At 47.3% G+C, this 18,240-nt stretch overlaps 1 protein-coding gene across 8 annotated transcripts; it reads left to right on the top strand.

Annotated features, from left to right (window-relative positions):
• Positions 1-824: 824 nt before the first annotated feature.
• On the top strand, positions 825-14,995 carry RNH1 (ribonuclease/angiogenin inhibitor 1). Of its 8 annotated transcripts, none has more exons than XM_057371475.1 (11): positions 825-883; positions 1,572-1,770; positions 5,226-5,331; positions 7,473-7,643; positions 9,452-9,622; positions 10,261-10,431; positions 11,206-11,376; positions 11,842-12,012; positions 12,863-13,033; positions 13,824-13,994; positions 14,203-14,995. In XM_057371475.1, exons 1-11 carry the CDS (start codon positions 830-832, stop codon positions 14,288-14,290), a joined length of 1,644 nt encoding a protein of 547 aa, XP_057227458.1. In that variant the 5' UTR covers positions 825-829; the 3' UTR covers positions 14,291-14,995. The 8 variants fall into 8 exon arrangements, with proteins under 8 accessions (XP_057227458.1, XP_057227462.1, XP_057227459.1 ...); XM_057371479.1 differs by having other exon boundaries at positions 826-883; positions 1,460-1,770; XM_057371476.1 differs by having other exon boundaries at positions 826-883; positions 1,671-1,770.
• Positions 14,996-18,240: the final 3,245 nt, after the last annotated feature.

The following is an 18,240-nucleotide window of genomic DNA, read 5'->3' on the forward strand; positions in this document are numbered from 1 at the left end:
AGAGACACCTCACCTTCCTCAGATCCCAGGACACAAGACCTACACTTCATGTGTTCAAGCCAGTACCAAAGGCAGCAGGGGAAAGATGGGCATCACCATGCTCTCCCTCCCTGCTAGAAATACCTAAAGAGGGAGAGGATCTGAAAAAAAGAGGACATAAATTTGAATGAACTCAGAAAGGACAACAGGAAACTGCGACAAAGAAGGGAACACAGGGCAGATGTCACTACYGGACTCCTCAAAGAATCAACCTGATTCTGTACAAATAACCAAATGGACACAGCTGCCATGCCAGGAGTTTTCCACTGTTTYTGTGGCAAGACATACACAGGTATTTCTCACTGGTGTTTGCTGTTGGCTTTCTCAGCCCCATTTTGCATCATTTCCTCTGGACTTGTGTRTATCTCAGTGAGTGAGACAGCCTGGTCCTGCTTGCTGGGGAAAGGGCAATAGGTTTTTCCTGAGATGCTTTTTTGTTGTTTCCACAGTGAGGGCAGCCAAAGTGATGACCAGGTGATAGAAGCACATAACCTTTTGGCATGGCTATTTGGCCTGTCTCAYATTTCACCAGCGCAGACCACAGTGTTTTGGGCGCTTTGCCCAGGGCAGGAAGTGTACAGAAGGTCCACGTGACAGAAACCTCTAACAAACACTAAACTTTGTCCTCTAGAGGCTTCTGCCAGAGAGTATTCTAGCAAGCACTGAAGCCAGCAGCTCGAGCCATCCCCAAGCTCTTCCCTGTGGTTCAGCAGGTTTCAGGTCAGAYACAAAAGCGCAAGGAATGTTCTGGCAAACTCTGTGTGGATGACCTTTCTTTTCCTTAGAGGGAATGGAGAAGAGGTGCATTCTCTGGCTTTCAACTCTCTTCTGGACATCGAGGAAGGTGGGTTTTAGCTCACTGAGCTCTCTTGCTGATTTGTTCCTGTCTTTCCCAGAAGAAGGATAATAAAAGCAGCTGGGGAAAAAACCTCTAGTGTTTCTCCTGTGGCTCAACAAAGGCTCTGTTTCCCAGGCTGCAGCGCCATCATCTCTGTCAGCATCTGCAGCTGCAGGAAGGAAAAGCAGATTCAACCTTCTGCTTCTGGATCATTTGCAGGCTATTGAAACATTAATTCAACATCACACTGTTGAGGATGGGGGAAGAAAACAGGTTACTTCAACCCGCAATGATTGCGCGATGCAGCTTGAGTGATAGCAGAGTTTTCCTCAAAGAGGAGAAGAGCCAGTGGGAATGTGGGAGGAGGAGGTGTAGGAGTGGAGTCTATACTTGCTACTGAGGGGCAGTTTTAGGGATACACGACTAAGGTTGTTACCCAGGGACCCTTCCAGGTAGTGTGAGCATTAAGCTTGAGCATCACTACTAGGCCTGGCAGGACAAGACTTGCCTAGAGAACGGATAACCTACGCAAATTCCACCGTCTCTACCCACACTTTAACACTGTGGTGCCCTAATTTTCAGATGGATCCTTCAGTGGCAACTACTCCCTTGCTCAGGGCTAAACCATGGCGTGGGGCTACAAGAAGTTAAAGCCGCCTCTCTCATCATCAGGGGCTTTTACGACATTTTACAGACACAGTGCGCACAGGGCTTGCTCCGCAAGGCCCTGAAGAGCTGCCACGGGAGGAAAAAAGCCGTCAGAGCCCAAAAGTGCTTCCTTCCCTCCCTCCAGCAGGCTCTGTGTGCACGACAGCAGCGGTCGCATAGCAACGGCAGAAGGAAGGCGCCAGCKCTGCCCCCCTCGCTCCCCGCGCAGCAACGGCAACAGCAAGGTACGTACCAGCGGCAAAAGCACGCTCTGCAACTCCCGAAACTTTCCCTGCTGCTGCCCGGGCATGAGCGCGGAACCATCYTGAAGCCGTGCTTTTTAAGGAACAGCAGGTCGTGCTTAGTTGAACTGTTGCGTGAGTCAGGGATATGGGAGGAGGGCGCAGGAAGAAAAAAAAAATTGGGAAGATGCTGAGATTTTTGGAGGGGAGGGAGGAAGGGAGGCAAGTCGGGATGTTGCCTAGTGCCTCTCGGCACTTCAAAACCTTTCTTTGTTCTGYCTTGTGAAAATCTGAATGAGCTTTTACTGGAGCTAAAACTACTGGGAAACAATAGGGAGGGAGGCAGGGAGTAGCCGGCAGACGGAGGAGGAAGCGAGCCAAGGGATGACGAATGCCTTCCAGCCCTGACCAAGCGCTGCCACCCTCGGCCCGCCGCGGGACGGATGTGCGGAATGACCGCTGGTCACGGGGGCTGGGTGGGTCAGTGGCACCGGGRGAGCCCCGGAGGGCAACAGGCCTGGCGGCAGCACAAGCCCCAGGCGCCCATCCTCCATTGCTGTCACAGCTCGGAGAGAGGCCTTTGTGCCAGCGAGGGGCAGCTCTCTGCTCAATGTGCTACGCTAATGAGGGACAGATTCGAGAGTAGCTGTGTCATGGATAGGACTGGTGAAAACGACAGGGAGCAGGGACATTCCAGGCCCTCCAAACTGGCCGCCGTGCACAGCTCTTGGGCAAGCTGCAARTCAGGGAGTCCACTGAGGATATTTTTGTTGTTTCCAGTCAAACAATTCCCAGTTTGGAGCTCCCTGGGGAAGTCCTGTTTCCCCGGGCCGAGACCTTGCCATGGTGTCTCTGCCCAGGGTGACCTGTGTGCATTCCMATCTTGCTCCAGGTCCCGGCACGCAGCAGAGATTGCCCTGCCAGCTGGTTGGGACAGTACCTCATTTTATATTTGATACTCCCACCCTTTGTGCATCCCCTCATTATAGGGATTTCTCCTTCTCTGTCTTTTTTCTGGTATATCCCAGTGCTCCTGCTCAGCAGGGGAGAGTGGCGAGATCAGAGTGGATGGGAATAAAGGGCAACAGAAGATAGGAATAAAAGGAAAGGGAGAAAAAGAGAAGGAAAATAAAGAAGTTGGTGAGAAGATGAAAAAGAGGGAAGACAGAGTAAGAGGTGGGCTAGCAGAAAAAAGGACAGATGGAAAAAGAACAAAAGAGGGAATGGTGAAAGAAGGGAAGAGAAGGAAAAGGGGAGAAAAAAAGTGGAGAGAAGGAAGGCAGAGAGGGAGGAAGACAAAAATGGGGGGGAGAGGAGGAAAAAGGGAAGAAAAAGAGGGAAGGGGAAGCACATGAAAAAGAGAGGAAAGTAAAAGATGAAAAGGCAAAAAAAGAAAGTAGAAAATGAAAAGGCAAAAAAAGGAAGGAAGTAAGGAAAACACAGGAAAAAAGGGAAGGAAGAAGATATGAAGGAAATAGTTAAAGGAGAGTGGAGGGGAGAAGAGAGAAGAGGGGAAAGGGGAAAACATGGTAAGAGGGGGAGAGGGAAGCAGGGAGAAGGCAGGAAAAAATTAAGAAAGGGAAAGACAAGATGTGAGAAAGGGCAGGGAAAGGGCGTTAAGTGTCAGAGAGAGCAGGAAAACAGGGAAGAGGGAAAAGAGAAAGAAAAAGGGAGAAAAAAAAAAAGAGGAAAAGGTGGAAGAAAGGGAAAAGAGGAAGAAAAAGGGAGAAAAAAAGAGGGAAAGGTGGAAGAAAGGGAAAAAGGGGAGGAGAGACAGATCTTGCCCCACCCCGCCAGATACGAGGCGGAGCAGGGACGGAGCCGCCGGCAGCTGCGCGGTGGCGGCGAGGCGGTAGGAGCTGGGGAGTCGGGCCGGGCCGGGGTGGAGGGAGTAGGRAAAGAAGGAAGGAAGGAACCTGGGAGGGAAAAGCTCTGCCTGCGGTGCGGGAAGCGGTGCGGGAGGCGACGAGGCTGTGAGCACCGGGGCAAGGGGGACGGGGCAGGGGCGGCAGCGGSTGTGCCCGGGGCAGGACCGGGCCGCTGCTGCGGCCCCGAATGGGATTTCCCCTCAGTTCGCAGGAAGGTTCAGAACTTGGGGCGGGGTGGGGGGAGAACCCTTTTTCGATCCGGGGGACGTAAAAGGGGAAAGTGCCGCGAGCGACGCGGGGACGGTTGTGACCGTTCGGCTGTAACTGTCCCTTCGCGTGTCGCCGTTGGCTCCGATCCCCAGCGCCCTGTGACACCTGGGGCTGTGGTGCCATCCCACGGAAGCCATCGGCCGGGATTCTCGGTAGCGCTCGCGTTGGGAAGGGAAGGGTGCASGCCGGGCATGTCCGTGAGCTCAGGATTCCGCTGGCGCCGTGTCCCGGCCCAGCCGCGGTTCCCGAGCGCCGCCCCACGCTCGGGCGGGTCCCATCCCCATGTGGGTGCTCCGTTTGCAGTGGGTGCGAGCTGGTACCGAGCTGGCCGCGGTGAAAAGCGGGTTTGGGCGATGTTACGGGTGGCTGGTGGGGACTGGGAGAATGGAAGGCGGTGGCTGACGGCAGTGACATTCCGATGGGATAACTCAGGGATTATTTCTTTTACAAATATCCCGTAGTCTGAGTCATGCTGGCCAAAACAGGAGACCGAGGCTGCGTTTAGCCACCTACTGCAGCGCTGCCTTTAACCCCATCCCTTGTAGACTAAAACTAGAGCTCAGCTACTGGTCTTGGCATGATTTGTGCACGTTTATCTGGGGCCATGCTTATATCACTTCAAAAAATGCAGTCTGACTGCAGAACAACAAAAAAAAAATTCTGCTTACCAGCTTCTCTGTGCTTGGATTTGCCTGACCAGAGAGACCTTTCAAACCTTGGATATCGAACTGTGGGGGAACACTTCTCCCATCCACACAAGTTCCACTTTCTCACACACACACGCATGTCCAGCAAGATTTTTAATGTGAGCCCAGGCAGTTCTCGTRTTTGTCTTCCTCATTCACCCAAATTCTCTCAAAAACAAAAAAAAAATTAAAGTATAGCTTGGGGTTCCACATTGAATCGGGTGTGCCATGCTGGTAGATCTTGGTGTCTGTTTGGCTCAGCAATGCAATAGTGATTGAGTAGCATCGATGCCTCTATAAAGTTCCTTCTGGTTAAGTTCCCTTGGAGGGGGAAAGGGAAAATCTTATTGTCACAGAATGCCCATCCTTCAGATGACACACTGTTGCAATATCTCTCCAGGATTCCTGTGGTTTTTTCCTCTCAGATGAGGGCCTTCCCAAGTCCCAGACAAAACTATTCCAACTCTCCTGCCCTTGTACTGGTGTTTTCAGCAGACTGGTTTTGGAAAAATATAATCTGTCCCCTTGGCATAGTATGACTCATGGCAGAGAGCTGAGGGGATTGAAGAACATTGTTACTTCTCAGTCAGTTTTTTTTTTTAAAAAGGTGGTTCTGTTTTGTTTTAATTTTCAGGTCTTACTTCAACTGTCAAAATGGACCTTGATATCCAGTGTGAAGAGATGAACCCATCTAGATGGGCTGAACTTCTCACCACAATGAAATCTTGCAAAACCATCAGGTAGTAACTAGTTGTGTATCATCTCTTTTAAGTAAGAACCCTTGTGTTTCTCTCCTGTGTTTCTCTCTTTTCATCTTCAGAACTGTTTGACCARGACTTGAAAATTTTACAGTAGCAGGAATGATTCTACCTAGTTTTTTTTCCCAGAAAGTTAACTTAAAAGGGATAATCCCCCATCCTCTTGCAATTTTTTTTCAACTACAGATAAATATCCTTTGGTATAAAGTAATGTTGCCCTRTTTCTTGGCATGCTATAGAGCTCTGCTAGGCAATGTGATTTGAATATTTGAYCACCATTTTGGTTATTCTGCCTTTCTCTCTCTGGAGGTGGAAGACATTTCTCTGTTTTTATTAGGTYGCACATTCTTTGGGTTGCAGGTTTGATGCTATCAAGTAATTTTGGCTTCAGTAGTCAGGTACAAATCACATGCCATCAGTTTTTTGTTCTTCACTTGACCTTCAGAGGTACCGGCCTTGTTTGTTGAGGAAACAATGGGAGAGAACCATCTCTTGAGATTTAAGGTGTAAGACAGGTCCAGAATAGCTGTTCCTGCAACATTTCCCCTCTGCCGGTTGGGAATTCACACTTCATGGGTTGGCATCATCCTGCTGGGGCTGTAGAGCTTGGGCCACAATGCCTTGGAGGGCACTGGACTTGCTGAGGGTGACTCCCTTTTGTTTTGTATAGGAGCCTTTTGCAGGCAAAGCTTCATGGGCCTGGCCTTGACTTCCCAAGGCATTCCTTGCRTGGCAGAAGGCAGTGGGATGGTTGTTTCCTGGGCAAAGGTTGGGCTGCTCCAGATGCAGTGGGTGAGAGTGACTGCAACAGGGATTGTTCTATCCATGTTGAACATGATCCCATTGCAATTCATGTTTTCTTGCCAGAAGGAGGGAAGGAGAAATGTAGTATAGCTTCACTTTTTGTACTGTTGTCTAAGGAGAAGTGACCAGGCAACTTCTGGCAGTCCTGGCTGTAGCTGTGCCTGGGGTTGTACAGTTCTTCATTACACCTTCACAGAATCACAGAATCTTTAGGGTTGGAAGAGAACTTCAAGATCTTCAAATCCAACCTATGCCCTAACACCTCAACTAAACCATAGCACCAAGCAGCACATCCACTCTTTTTTTTAAACACATCCAGGGCACATCCAATGTTTTTTCAAACACATCCAGGGATAGTCACTCTACTGCCTCCCCGGGCAGACCATTCCAGTACTTTATCACTCTTTCCGTCAAAAACTTTTTTTAATATCTAACCTATGTTTCCCTTGGTGCAGCTTAAGACTGTGTCCTCTCATTCTGCCAGTTGCTGCCTGGAGAAAGAGACCAACTCCCACCTGACTACAACYACCTTTCAGGAAGTTGTAGAAAGCAATAAGGTCATCTCTGAGTCATTTTCTTCAGGCTAAACCACCCCAGCTTCCTCAATTGTTCCTTGGAAGGCTTGTGTTCCAAGCCCTTCACCRGCCCTGTTGCCCTCTTTCCTTTTGTTCCATGTCTTTTCTGCCTCCCTCTACACTTACTTGGCTGTCTCATACTCCTGATCCTTTCAATTCAATTCAATTCAATTCAATTCATCCCCATCAATTTAGCAACAGCTAGAAGAATTATGATATCCAGTGGGAGAGCCGCTGCTGTTCTGCAAACCCAGGGTTTGTGTGCTGAGATTCCTGCTGTAGGGAGATGGTCCAGACCAGCATGACTCACCTGCAAGAGACCAATGTGCTGATGAGTGTCTCTGGGGCTGTTTCCTGTACAGAACAGCTTGGCTGTTTCCTGTACAGAACCAGTCTGACAGCCTGTAAGCTGCCTCTGGTTAGACAGGCCTTCAGATGACAGGCAGTTTGTCACTGTCACTGTTTAAATGAAGGCACTTTCACCAGCTACAGGGGCATGACTTGTGTCCTCTGCTGTGCACCACAGAGGAGGAGCAAGGCTTGGGGAGCTGCCCATCCTGTAGTGCAGCCCAGAGCACACCTTGGTTTGGGCCATACAATGCCCAACAGGTCTTCCACATACTTGTGGAGGCATCCCAGAAACTGCAGGAACATTGCCCACTCTGCTTTCACAAGCAGTGCTCCAGCCAGGGAGAGCAGAGCAACTCTGAGGACTTAAGTGTTCTTTCTCTCCTTKTCTTTCAGGATGGATGACTGCAATCTTTCCAGCAGTAACTGCGAGGATCTCTGTTCCATCATCAATACAAATCCATCCCTCACAGAGCTGAAGCTGAACAACAATGAGCTGGGAGATGCAGGTGTTGAGCACCTGTGTAAAGGGTTGCTGACACCAAGCTGTAGCCTACAGAAGTTATGGTAAAGCCTCATTGATTGTTTTGCTCCATCATGCTGTCACAAATGAGTGTTTTAAGGTCTCTTAAAGAATCTCTGGCAAAGGCAGGCTTCATATGAGTGGAAGTATGACGCAGCTCATTGGCAGGGTTCACTACTACATACTACATGATTAAAGCACATAGAGAAAAAGCAAACAAAAATCCAAAATCAATAACCAGTGTCAACCGAAATACTGTCTACATGGAGACTGGGAGAGGGGGGAAGGGTCAGGATAGGCAAGGGTGAATAAAGAAGAGACTCCTTTTGAGTCCCAAGGTTCAGAATTCTTGCTTTACTGACTCCTGGACTGGACCAACACTTGAAGCCTAAAAGTTTTAACAGCACTTAATTGATAGCTTGGGTTAAACAGTTTAACAGAGGTTCATATAGAATTTACTATATGCAACAGTAACTCATAGGTCTAACTGACAAATCTAAAGTACTTAATAATCTAGGACAGTAACAATCAATCCATTTGCTGTAGCATATTCCCGCCTACAATCACAAAAACCTAAAGGAGTATGTACAAGGTGYTCACCCATGGGAAATTGCCCTCAAATTCAGTGAAAGACTTGGATGCCTTTGAGATTGAGCTCCATAGAGTGGGRGTGTCAGTCCAGGATCCGTTGTTTGGTCATTCTCAGAGTGCAGCAAACTGGAGAGTTCCCGGTCTCTGAGAGGCATTTTATAGAGGCACCCACCACATTATAGCATTATAGCATTAGTGGGCTTCCCTCAGCAACCCTGGTGCAGGGGGCTCCTCTGAAGCCCTCAAAGAGATGCCTTCTCTGTCCAGCATCTCTTCTGCAGGTACTCATGTCCTCCAGCTCGTGAGGGGAGTCTTGAATCTTCATGATACAACTTTGTAAAAATCATTTGCCTTTTAGATCAGACATTGAAGTCCCTGTGCCCCTGCAATGAGGACTCAGACAAATAGAAAGAAAGTTGATTGTGAAGCCGATTAAACTTTAGCTCTCTGATGTGCCTTCAAGAAATAACTGTGGTACTCTGTACTGGAAGACTTAAGTAATATTTCAGAGAGTTTGCCCTTCAGAGGCTTCATACTTCTCCAGATGCTCAAGTATCAGGCTGGATTAGGCTGTTTCAGTTCTGTGGAAATATAATTGTCCATTTTGGGGGTTCTGGTAAGGTGATGTAGGAAATAAAAGAGCAGTCAAACCCAAGTCAAGCCTCCCTGCACAACATCTCTCCATTGCCACAAARTCTTGTCTGCTAACTATAAGCACCCCATAGCAACACTAGCACAGTTCTATGCTACTCCTCCAAGCCTGAGTGCTGAAGGATCAACTTCATACATCCTTCTTGTACTATACCATTAAACTTCTAAATTGTATCCGTGGTTGAATGAGATTTTAACTTCTACCTACTCTGGATCTCATTTCTAGAGGGAGCAAGAAATTTTAAGATGCCTTTGCTTTATCTCTGGGGTCAGTCTCGTGATATTTAAGCCACTTCTGCTAAGCKGTTGTAGGGCTATTTCTTGTAGGGCCAATCCTTACTCTGCTGGAAGTGCTCTATGAATGATTACACTGAAGGAGGCATGGGAGCTATTGTTTGTAGCACTGGTATAATACTAATTGATAAAATATTTCGGCACACCTGTAAAATAACAGTACTAACCTGGACAAACCACTTCCTAGAGGGTTATGCACTCTCAAAAGCTGTGGTGTCCTTTCCAAGCTCAAACCTCAGCAGATAAATCTCTTTTGAGAAGAGCCTCTGTAGTTCTCCAAGTGTGCTYCCTCACCCCTGTTGCCTCTCTCCTCCAGGCTGCAAAACTGCAATCTGACGAGCGCCAGCTGTGAAACCCTGTGCTCTGTCCTGTGTGCCCAGCCATCCCTGACAGAGCTGCATGTGGGAGATAACAGACTGGGAACTACCGGAGTGAGGGTGCTGTGCCAAGGGATGATGAACCCCAACTGTAAGCTGCAGAAGCTGCAGTAAGTAGTCATTGGCTTTTTTGGTCATCAGACAGGCCATGCWTGTCTTTCCTTGAGACAAGCAGGAGTTTTGTTGCCAGATGTGGATTTGTTCTTGTTTTACCTGAAATTGTGTCATGCTTATGTATGTTGGTGGGTGTCTTGTGTTTGGAAGAAGGTTTGTTTAGCCCTCCTGGCAGTGGTGACTGTAAATGCAGGACCTCTTGGATAAGCAGGGAACAAACATCAGATTCCACTGACCTTGGTCCTTGTTTCATGACTGAGCAGGACTTGGGTCTATTTGTAGCCCCCAGCATCTCCCAGGCAGGCCCAGAGGTGAGGCTTGTGATAATGTTGCAGTGCAAAGCTCAGCCYTGGGCTCCAAGCTGCCTGTGCACTGGTTTAATGGGAGACTAGGGTAAAAATTTGTCTTGTTAGGATCCCCTGGGATCTAGTTTAAGAATTAATGCTTCCTGAAATGAGCAGAGAGATGCTGTTAAAAACTTACTGTTATCTCTGGTTTTATGCATTGCCTGGTCTCAACTCACATTCACATGTTTTCTGCCCTGGCTAACACATACCAGGGCCAGCTGATTCTTGTGGTAGCAGAATGTGTGAAGAGGGTTGTCTTTTTGCCTGGACTTCTCTTCCCCTTGCAGGCTGGAATATTGTGAACTCACAGCTGATATTGTGGAAGCCCTCAATGCTGCTCTGCAGAGCAAGCCAACCCTGAAGGAGCTCAGCCTGAGCAACAACACGCTGGGAGATAATGCTGTAAAACAGCTGTGCCAGGGACTGGTGGACTCAAGCTGCAACCTAGAGCTACTACAGTAAGGAAAAGAGCTGGTCATCTCTAATGGCAACTAGTGCTGCTGCTAGTCATARCATCTATAGGACGGGAGAAATTGTTGTCAGGATTGCTTGAAATTTAGGCCATTATTTTTGCTGGCTCAGATTTATGGAACTCGAAACTGCACACAAATATCTGGGGCTTTCAGTTTTGGAGTTTTTGGTACCGCAGGTTAAACCATCRCTTACTAAGGAAGACTGCTCGCCTGTGATAGCAGAGAAGCAGTCACCCTCAGTGGCTCTAGTTCTTAAACTGGAATTACCAGCCAGTTGAGTATACTTATTCAGAGCCCTTTTTTGCTACAAAACAAAAGTGCTGGGTTTGGCCTCGTTTCTGGGGTAAAGCCTGTGAAAGGCTTTATGGGAGAAGCACAATTCATTTTATCTGTTCACTGTGATTCAGCAGGGGTTAGTTCAGCAGGCACTGTGTGATACTGCCAGAAGTTCCTCTTAAAAAGGATAACTGATAAAAAGGGGAAGTTTGGCAAGAATGATSCTAGAATTAATGCATATGAATAGCAGGGTTTAAGCCTGCAGCCTCATGATATTCAGGAGTAGTGTGCTGCCTCACCCAGAGATCATCTGGGACACTTGTATCCTCTGAGCCTTGCAGGATGTAGCAGTGCCCAACTGAGCTTCACAGGTCTGCAGCAAGGAGCCAGATCACAGACCCTTCTCAGTCTGAACTGGGGTGTTGAGGTGTATCTAAAACAGTGGGTCCGGGATAGCAACTCCAACTGTACTTTTTCCTGCAGCCTGGAGAACTGTGGCATAACCAGTGACAGTTGTATGGAGATTAGTACTGTTCTCAAGAACAAGCCGTCTCTGATGGATCTTTCTGTGGGGGACAACAAGATCGGGGATACTGGTCTGGCTCTGCTGTGCCAAGGACTGATGGATCCTAACTGCAAAATCCAGAAGCTGTGGTAAGAATGGGCAGAGGTTTCTTAAAACCATTCTGCAGCCTCTGAGCTATTTATCTTGTGCTGTTGGTTTGCGCCTAAGTGGAAAGTACCTCAGTCACTCCCTCCTGTCAAAAAAAAGAGTGTCTTACCTGCAAATCAGTTAATTCCCAAAACTGGGTGAAGGACACCATGAACAAGTAGGGCTACACTGAAATTGCTTGGATCAGATTCTGGGGAGAGGGTGAATGGAAGTTTGTCATGGCATTGTATTGGTTTCCTGTTATCTGTCTATTAGAATTGTGTATTTCTGTTGTTTTGGTTTTTTTGGTGTTACAAGCAAAGCTTTTGGTCCTGAAAGTGGAAAGTAAGGAAAGGAGGAAGCTGTGTGGTATGATGTATGAAAGAATACAAGAAAATGAGACAAGTAACCAGAAATTCTAATCTAAGTCACTCTTGGAAAAAAATAACACTTGTTCTTCCTTGCAGGTTATGGGACTGTGATCTCACAAGTGCTTGCTGTAAAGATCTCTCCAGACTTATCCTTGCAAAGGACACCCTCAAAGAGATCAGCCTGATAGATAATGACCTGAGAGATGCRGGGATGGAAATGCTGTGTCAGGCGCTCAAGGACCCCAAATCTGAACTTCAGGAGCTATGGTGAGCTATACCCACCCAGATAGATCTTCAGTTGCAATGGTTCCATAAGCAATTCCTGCTGGTTATTACTGAAAGGACTTACAGAGGTAAAACGGGTTTTTCTAGACTTAAAGACTTTAAAAGGATTTGTACTTGTAAACTCGTAGACACTTTGAAGATCTGCCCCATCACAGTCGTCCTGTTATAAGCAAAAGGAGACCAAACATCACTTGCAGAGCTTCTAGTTGATTTATTGTGCAACAAATGGCAGCTAAGAGACTTTTGAAGTTTGAAAGAGCTGATGGAATAACAAAATGTTTGCTGTAATCAGAAAGCTCTCTCACTGATGAGACAAAAGAAAGCTCTAGTGATGTAAACTAATTCTCAGCATTCTCTCCTGTGGACTGTATTACCTTTTAGGCTAGGATGGTCTGGCGCCTGGGAGAGGAAATTTGTTCTTCCACTTAGAACTTGAACTGTCCTACATTGCAAATTGAGCTCCTGCCCTCAGCTGGGTTCTTCTCCAGTCCTGGTGGCCTGGAAGTTGGCGAGGTGCCTCATGAGTGCCCAGTAGAGTCAATAGCGACTGTCAGAGCAGCACACATCACCTTTGGTTGTTCCTGTGCTTTTTGGGCAGGTGCCCTTTCCTAGGTGTGTGCTCCAAGACAGACATCCCACGTGCAGAGTGGGAGAGGTGCTAYTTAGAAAGGATAGACCAGATGGGCATTGAGAGGAGTACAGTGATTGTGGGAAGGCTCTGGTTCCTCTGTTCCCACTGTCTGGGCTCCCGTTAAGCAAATGTAAAGGAGTGAAAAGTGCCTGATAGTCTCTAGATGTCCCACCTATATCTCACGTCACTTTTGCCTTGCAGGGTTAGGGAGTGTGGGCTCACCACTGATTGCTGCAAGGCTGTCAGCTCTGCTCTCACCACCAATAAGCAACTGAAAGTACTGCACATGGGTGAGAACAAGCTGGGAGATGCAGGTGTGGAAATCCTGTCTGAAGGGCTGATGCACCCCAACTGCAACATCCAGTCCTTATGGTAAGGTGCACTCTCAGAAGTAATCTTCTGTCTTGCTGTCTGAATTCACCTTTTCACTTCTACTTCCATGGTCCSTATGGGTGCCAGCACAAGTGCTGATCCAGCATCACCAGAAGGAGCAGATAGACAGCTGGAGCATCACCTCCAGCCCTGGGGTGGGATTTGCCTTCCCCATGAGCCTGTTCCCTTCCCAGCTGGGCTCAGCTCTGGGCTGTGTGATGCTCAGGGCCCTGTGCTTGTTCTCTCCATGCCATTGGACAGAAGCCAGAGCTGTGCTCCGATGCCTCATTTCACAATGAGTGGAGCAGATGTGTCATGGGAGACATGAGTAAGCCTTGCAAGACTGTCCCAGAAAGATATGTCTGCTGACCAGTTAAAGCCACTTGGTCATCAACTGAGAGGCCTCAGTTTCCCTTTTTAGAGAGATGGTTGCAAGTCTCAAGTAATCAAGTAATAGTAATAAAGCTTAGTGGTGATTTATGATCAGTTTAAACCAAAGAGAAGATGACGCATGGTGGTGAAACTGAGAATAACTTCTGTGGATTCCTTTTACTCCTGTAACTATGCCCTGTTAAGCTTTAGGGAGGACTTTGAGCAGATTCAGCMGTCACCACGAGGGGAACTGTTTCTGTGGCAAGCCCCTGGCCAGTCCCTGCTGATGTCTTGGAGATGCCACCTTAGCAGGGATCTCTGGTCCATGCTGGGGATGCCCATGCCTGCTGCCCAGGTGTGGGCAGCGTTTCCTTGAGCCAGGGCTCACTGCACTGACCTCTTCCTCCTCTCCCTGCAGGCTGGGTAACTGTGACCTGACAGCAAGCTGCTGTGCTACCCTCGCCAACATCATGGCCACCAAGCCGTGCCTCACCGAGCTGGACCTGAGCTACAACCCTCTGGGAGATGAAGGCATCAGGAAGATCTGTGAAGCCGTGAGGAAGCCCAGCTGCAACCTGCAGCAGTTAATGTGAGGAATGTTGGTAGCCCAGGCAGGGGTGTGGGAGGCTGATGGTGGTGAGGGAGGGTCCTGGGTTGTAAAGCGTATTTCTGGCTGYTTTCAAACCTAGATGGGGCCCTTTCTGGTGTAGGACCTCATACTGGTCAGTAGAGCATCTTTCTCTTCCCTTAACAGGAGGGTGCTCACTAAATCTCACCTGCTTTTTGTTTTGGTGTAGTTTGTACGACATTTTCTGGAGTGCTGAAGTGGATGATGAGCTGAAAGCCTTGGAAGAGTCTAAGCCTGAAGTGAAGATCATTTCATGAGTGGTGACTGCCTGCAGAACAACATCAAAGCAATGTCCTCTTCTTAATCTGAACTTTCCATACATAAAACAAATTAACTTAATAGCGTATTTTCTTGTACCAAAATCATTTGGGGATTCCCTGAGTGGGTGCCTGGGGAGCTGATCAACCTTCTCTGCATCTCTGGATGTACTAACTCTGAGACTCATGAAAGCTGCAGCATCACTATCCTTGAAATAAACAATTACTGTCTTGTAGAAGTGGGTCTCTAGCCTTTAGGAGCTCTTTAATCCTATAATCCCTTCTAACGAATTAGTTGGGCTTTAAAGAGAGCTCCTTTCCCAAGGCAAGAGAACTACCCACTGTATTGTTACTGGGTGGTGCTTTTRATAGGTCTCTGGGGAAGGCTCTCAAAAAAACGAAATGTTTTCAATCTAAAATGGAGGCCTCCCCTGTCTTTCCCTGAAAGAGTTCTTGGAAAAGCAGTGGTGGCCAAGGCACTGGAGAAAAAAGAAATGAGCAGCTGTTCAGCTGTGTAATGTCAAAATTGGTGTCCTTTGAAAAGTGATTTTCCTACAAACAAAAGATGCTGTGTGCATTTCTGCTAGTATGGGAAATGATTAAATGATTGATATGTTTGATCTGGCAAAGAGTGGTTCTACAGGAACTTTATACTTAATTTTTCTACTTATAAAAATAAAATATATCTGTATATTTCTCCTTTAAGACCAATCTAGTTACTTGTGAACTGCAGTACTACTACCATCTTGTTTTACTTGCTTGGTTTTGGTAAGTCACTAGCTGAAAAATGCCCGGAGAAGATCTTAGTCAAGACCCTAGGTAAAGAACAGGCCTAGATGACATTCCAGTTTTCAGGGGACACTCACTGGGGYTTCCTGCCCAGAGTTGTAATAAACCCTTTTTCCACGGGAAAGTGCRGCTGCTACACACCTAAACCACAAAAGAATGAATATAGCTTAAAAGAATGTAGAAGGCAGACCTGGCACTGTCATGGGCTGGCCTTGCAGGAAGAATGGTGAAAAAATCCCAYTCTCCAATGTGTCTTCCTGGAGTGGTCACTTGGTGTTTCTTTCACTGGCAAATTCTGTGTGGACACCCAAGGTAATAGGATCCTCCAGGCTTTGCTTTCTGCTGTTCACATTCGTCCTGTAGAGGCCACAATTGGCTTTTCTTTGACCTAAAAGATTTGACCTAAGCAGTTTCTACAGTAGCCTTCACAAACCTAAAACGAAGTATGAGAAATAGCTTAGTTGTGTCTTCAGGAAGGTGTTAAGGACAGATTTTTTTTTTTTTCTTAAGGCATGTCTCTCACAGCTGCTCAAATGCTAAAAAAATCTTAAAACCACTCGTTTTTGCTTTGGTCTTCTTCATCAATAAAAACTTGCCCATTCTGAGGGGCTCATAAATAGGCTTTTCAGTTCATGGTCTCTCCTGGACTTGCGTGCACAGATACCTGGATTAATTTCAAGCTGGGGGAGAAGACAGGGCTGCACAGGGGAAAGCTGTAGGGAGACCCAGAAAAATAAGGCATCTGGGAGGGTGTGAAGACAGCCCTCTAAAAAGACACAGCAAACATTACTAGAAGTGGATTCTCCCCGTCCTGGCTACCCTGGGGTGGGGCACTCTGCCCTCACAGTGCAGCTGCAGTGCCTGGAAAATGCTTCCTCTTCCTCCCCTGCAGGCAGATGTGCATTGGGAAGGGTCGGCCACCATGGCCCCTCTGTGGGTATTCAGCCTGGGACAGCCCGCTCCCACCTGGGGTGAAGCCCATGCCTGCCTTCAGTCTCGGAGTGGCTTTGCATTTCCTTCAAGAATGCAGACAGAATTTGGAAAAGTCTCTGCAGCAAATGCCAYGTATCCAGCTACTGGCCACACCAAGGAAAACCACAAGAGCCATATTTTGCCTCCTCATGAGCTCAGGGCATTTCAGGCCAGGCCAGCCTGGATGGGGATGAATCTGTGCATTCAGAACCTGTGCTGGGACAACATCAAGTCCTGTGCTTGGCTCTAAAAAGCAGGTATAAATTATAAATCCCAAGATCCAGGAGCAAGCCACTGTAGCAAGAGACACTTGTACTCTTATACAAAACTCAAGTAAGGATTTCTATCCCTAAAAACTCAATTTGTTTTTATCCATCTATTAGTTGGTCCAACTCACTTCCCTGACAAATGTTGTCACAGCTGTGACCTTGGGAGAGCTGAAAGACACTGAAATTTGCTTCTGCATTTTGGATGTGTGGGTAGGCACCATTTTAAGCTAAAGCAGTCAGGAATTGAGTCACAAACCTTTCATGKGGACTAGGTAGCAGGCTGGCAGGCAAAGCCTTACTCATACCGAGATTACAGCAGAAGCACTCAGCAGTTCCTGGGACATTGCAGTCACATCCTGGTTCTCAGTCAGGGCAAAKGCTTGGACCCCCTTGATACAGTGGTTTGTAAGTACTGACTTTCTACCAGCAAGGGCCAAGTTTCACCTTGTACAATGAAGCTTTAAGACAAAATTAGGCATCCAAAATAGAAAATTAGGAAATACAAGTATGATTTGCAGTTTAAGCAAATACTAGAACCTTAAAAACATGCCCAAGACATCTTAAATTCAGAGAAAATAGGTCTGTACTTTGGACTTCAGTAACAGCAACAGTGGTTTAGGGTGTAGTAAAACTTCAAGTTTCTGCTASTAGTTTCAGATTCTACAAAAAAATATAATTTTTTATTCATCACAGCATGACCTCTTGAGCTGGGAGGTCACAGTGTTCCAGCTGACATTGCCAGAAGCAGTTAAAYAAATACTACCGTCCTCACAAACAGTTTATACCCTAAGCAAACCTTCACTTGTTTTGGAATATCATCAAGTCACAGCTGCCATGGCATCCCTGACTACTCTCTTGATGCCTGAGCTTTTTGGGAAGAAGTTCCAGCATAGCAAGGCCCTGGGGCACCAACCCCAAAATACTTACACTACCAACAATTCCAGTGCTCCAGTTGAATCTGAAAGGGGAAATCAAGCCCACTGTGTTTGAAGAGTTAACCACACATAGCTCCCTGCTACAAAAATAGTGTTTGCCATCTGAGTCACTCCCAAACCTCTACTAAAACAGACTAAATGGGACTTACTTTTTGCCTGAATTCCTCTTTTGCGCAGAAAATTAAAATTTTCAATTATCATTTCCAATATATCTCCTCTTTCTGTGTTCTGGTTTCATCAGTCGCCCTTTCCTCCACTGCACCTCCTTTTCTTTCATCTCACCTTTTTTACTAATGGGGAAAAAGCATTGGAAAAAACTCCAAACAAACCACTAGGCAGGAAAGCCCCTCTCCCCATAAGGTAAGAAGAGTTTTGATCCACTTTACCCATTCCCCTCCTCACAGCTGCAAATGAACCATGGTCATTTCTCCTCCTGGGGCACAGCATCTCCCCCTCCTTCCTTACTGAGTGATGCCACTCCTCTGGAACTCACACCGTAAGCACTAGCCAGTGCACTCCCAGCTTGGCAAGGACTTGCAAATTGGCAGCTTGATGAATGAGGTCAGTCTTGCCCCTCTCAGCCACAGCCAGCTGCCCCCAGCAGGAGGAAGAAACTGTGCTGGGTCATATGACTGCACAGACGATAAGCCTTTCTGAGCTAGAGGGCAAATTGGTGGCATGTGGGATGCRGGACCGTGTAGCTGGGGGGATGGAAACTCTTAATTGGCCAATATTGTATCACAGCCTATCTGGTTTGCAATTAGAGGCAGGTATGCAGTGGGAGAGGTGAATTGTTGGCACTTCCTCAAGCCCTTGAAGATATTCCAGAACAAACACTCAGGCAAAGTCCTAAGCCAGGCCGTGCTGCCCTCAGGCTGGTGCACAGYAGACCATAATATCCACAGAAGGAAATAAAGTCCCAGCACAGCTATCACTTGCACATGCAAATCCTCCTCTGCTGCTTCCTGTTTCCTATCTCGCTGGT

This window comes from Malurus melanocephalus, unplaced genomic scaffold (genome assembly GCF_030028575.1).
Source record: "Malurus melanocephalus ecotype Western Australia unplaced genomic scaffold, MMel_1.1 scaffold_147, whole genome shotgun sequence".
Lineage (NCBI taxonomy): Eukaryota > Metazoa > Chordata > Aves > Passeriformes > Maluridae > Malurus > Malurus melanocephalus.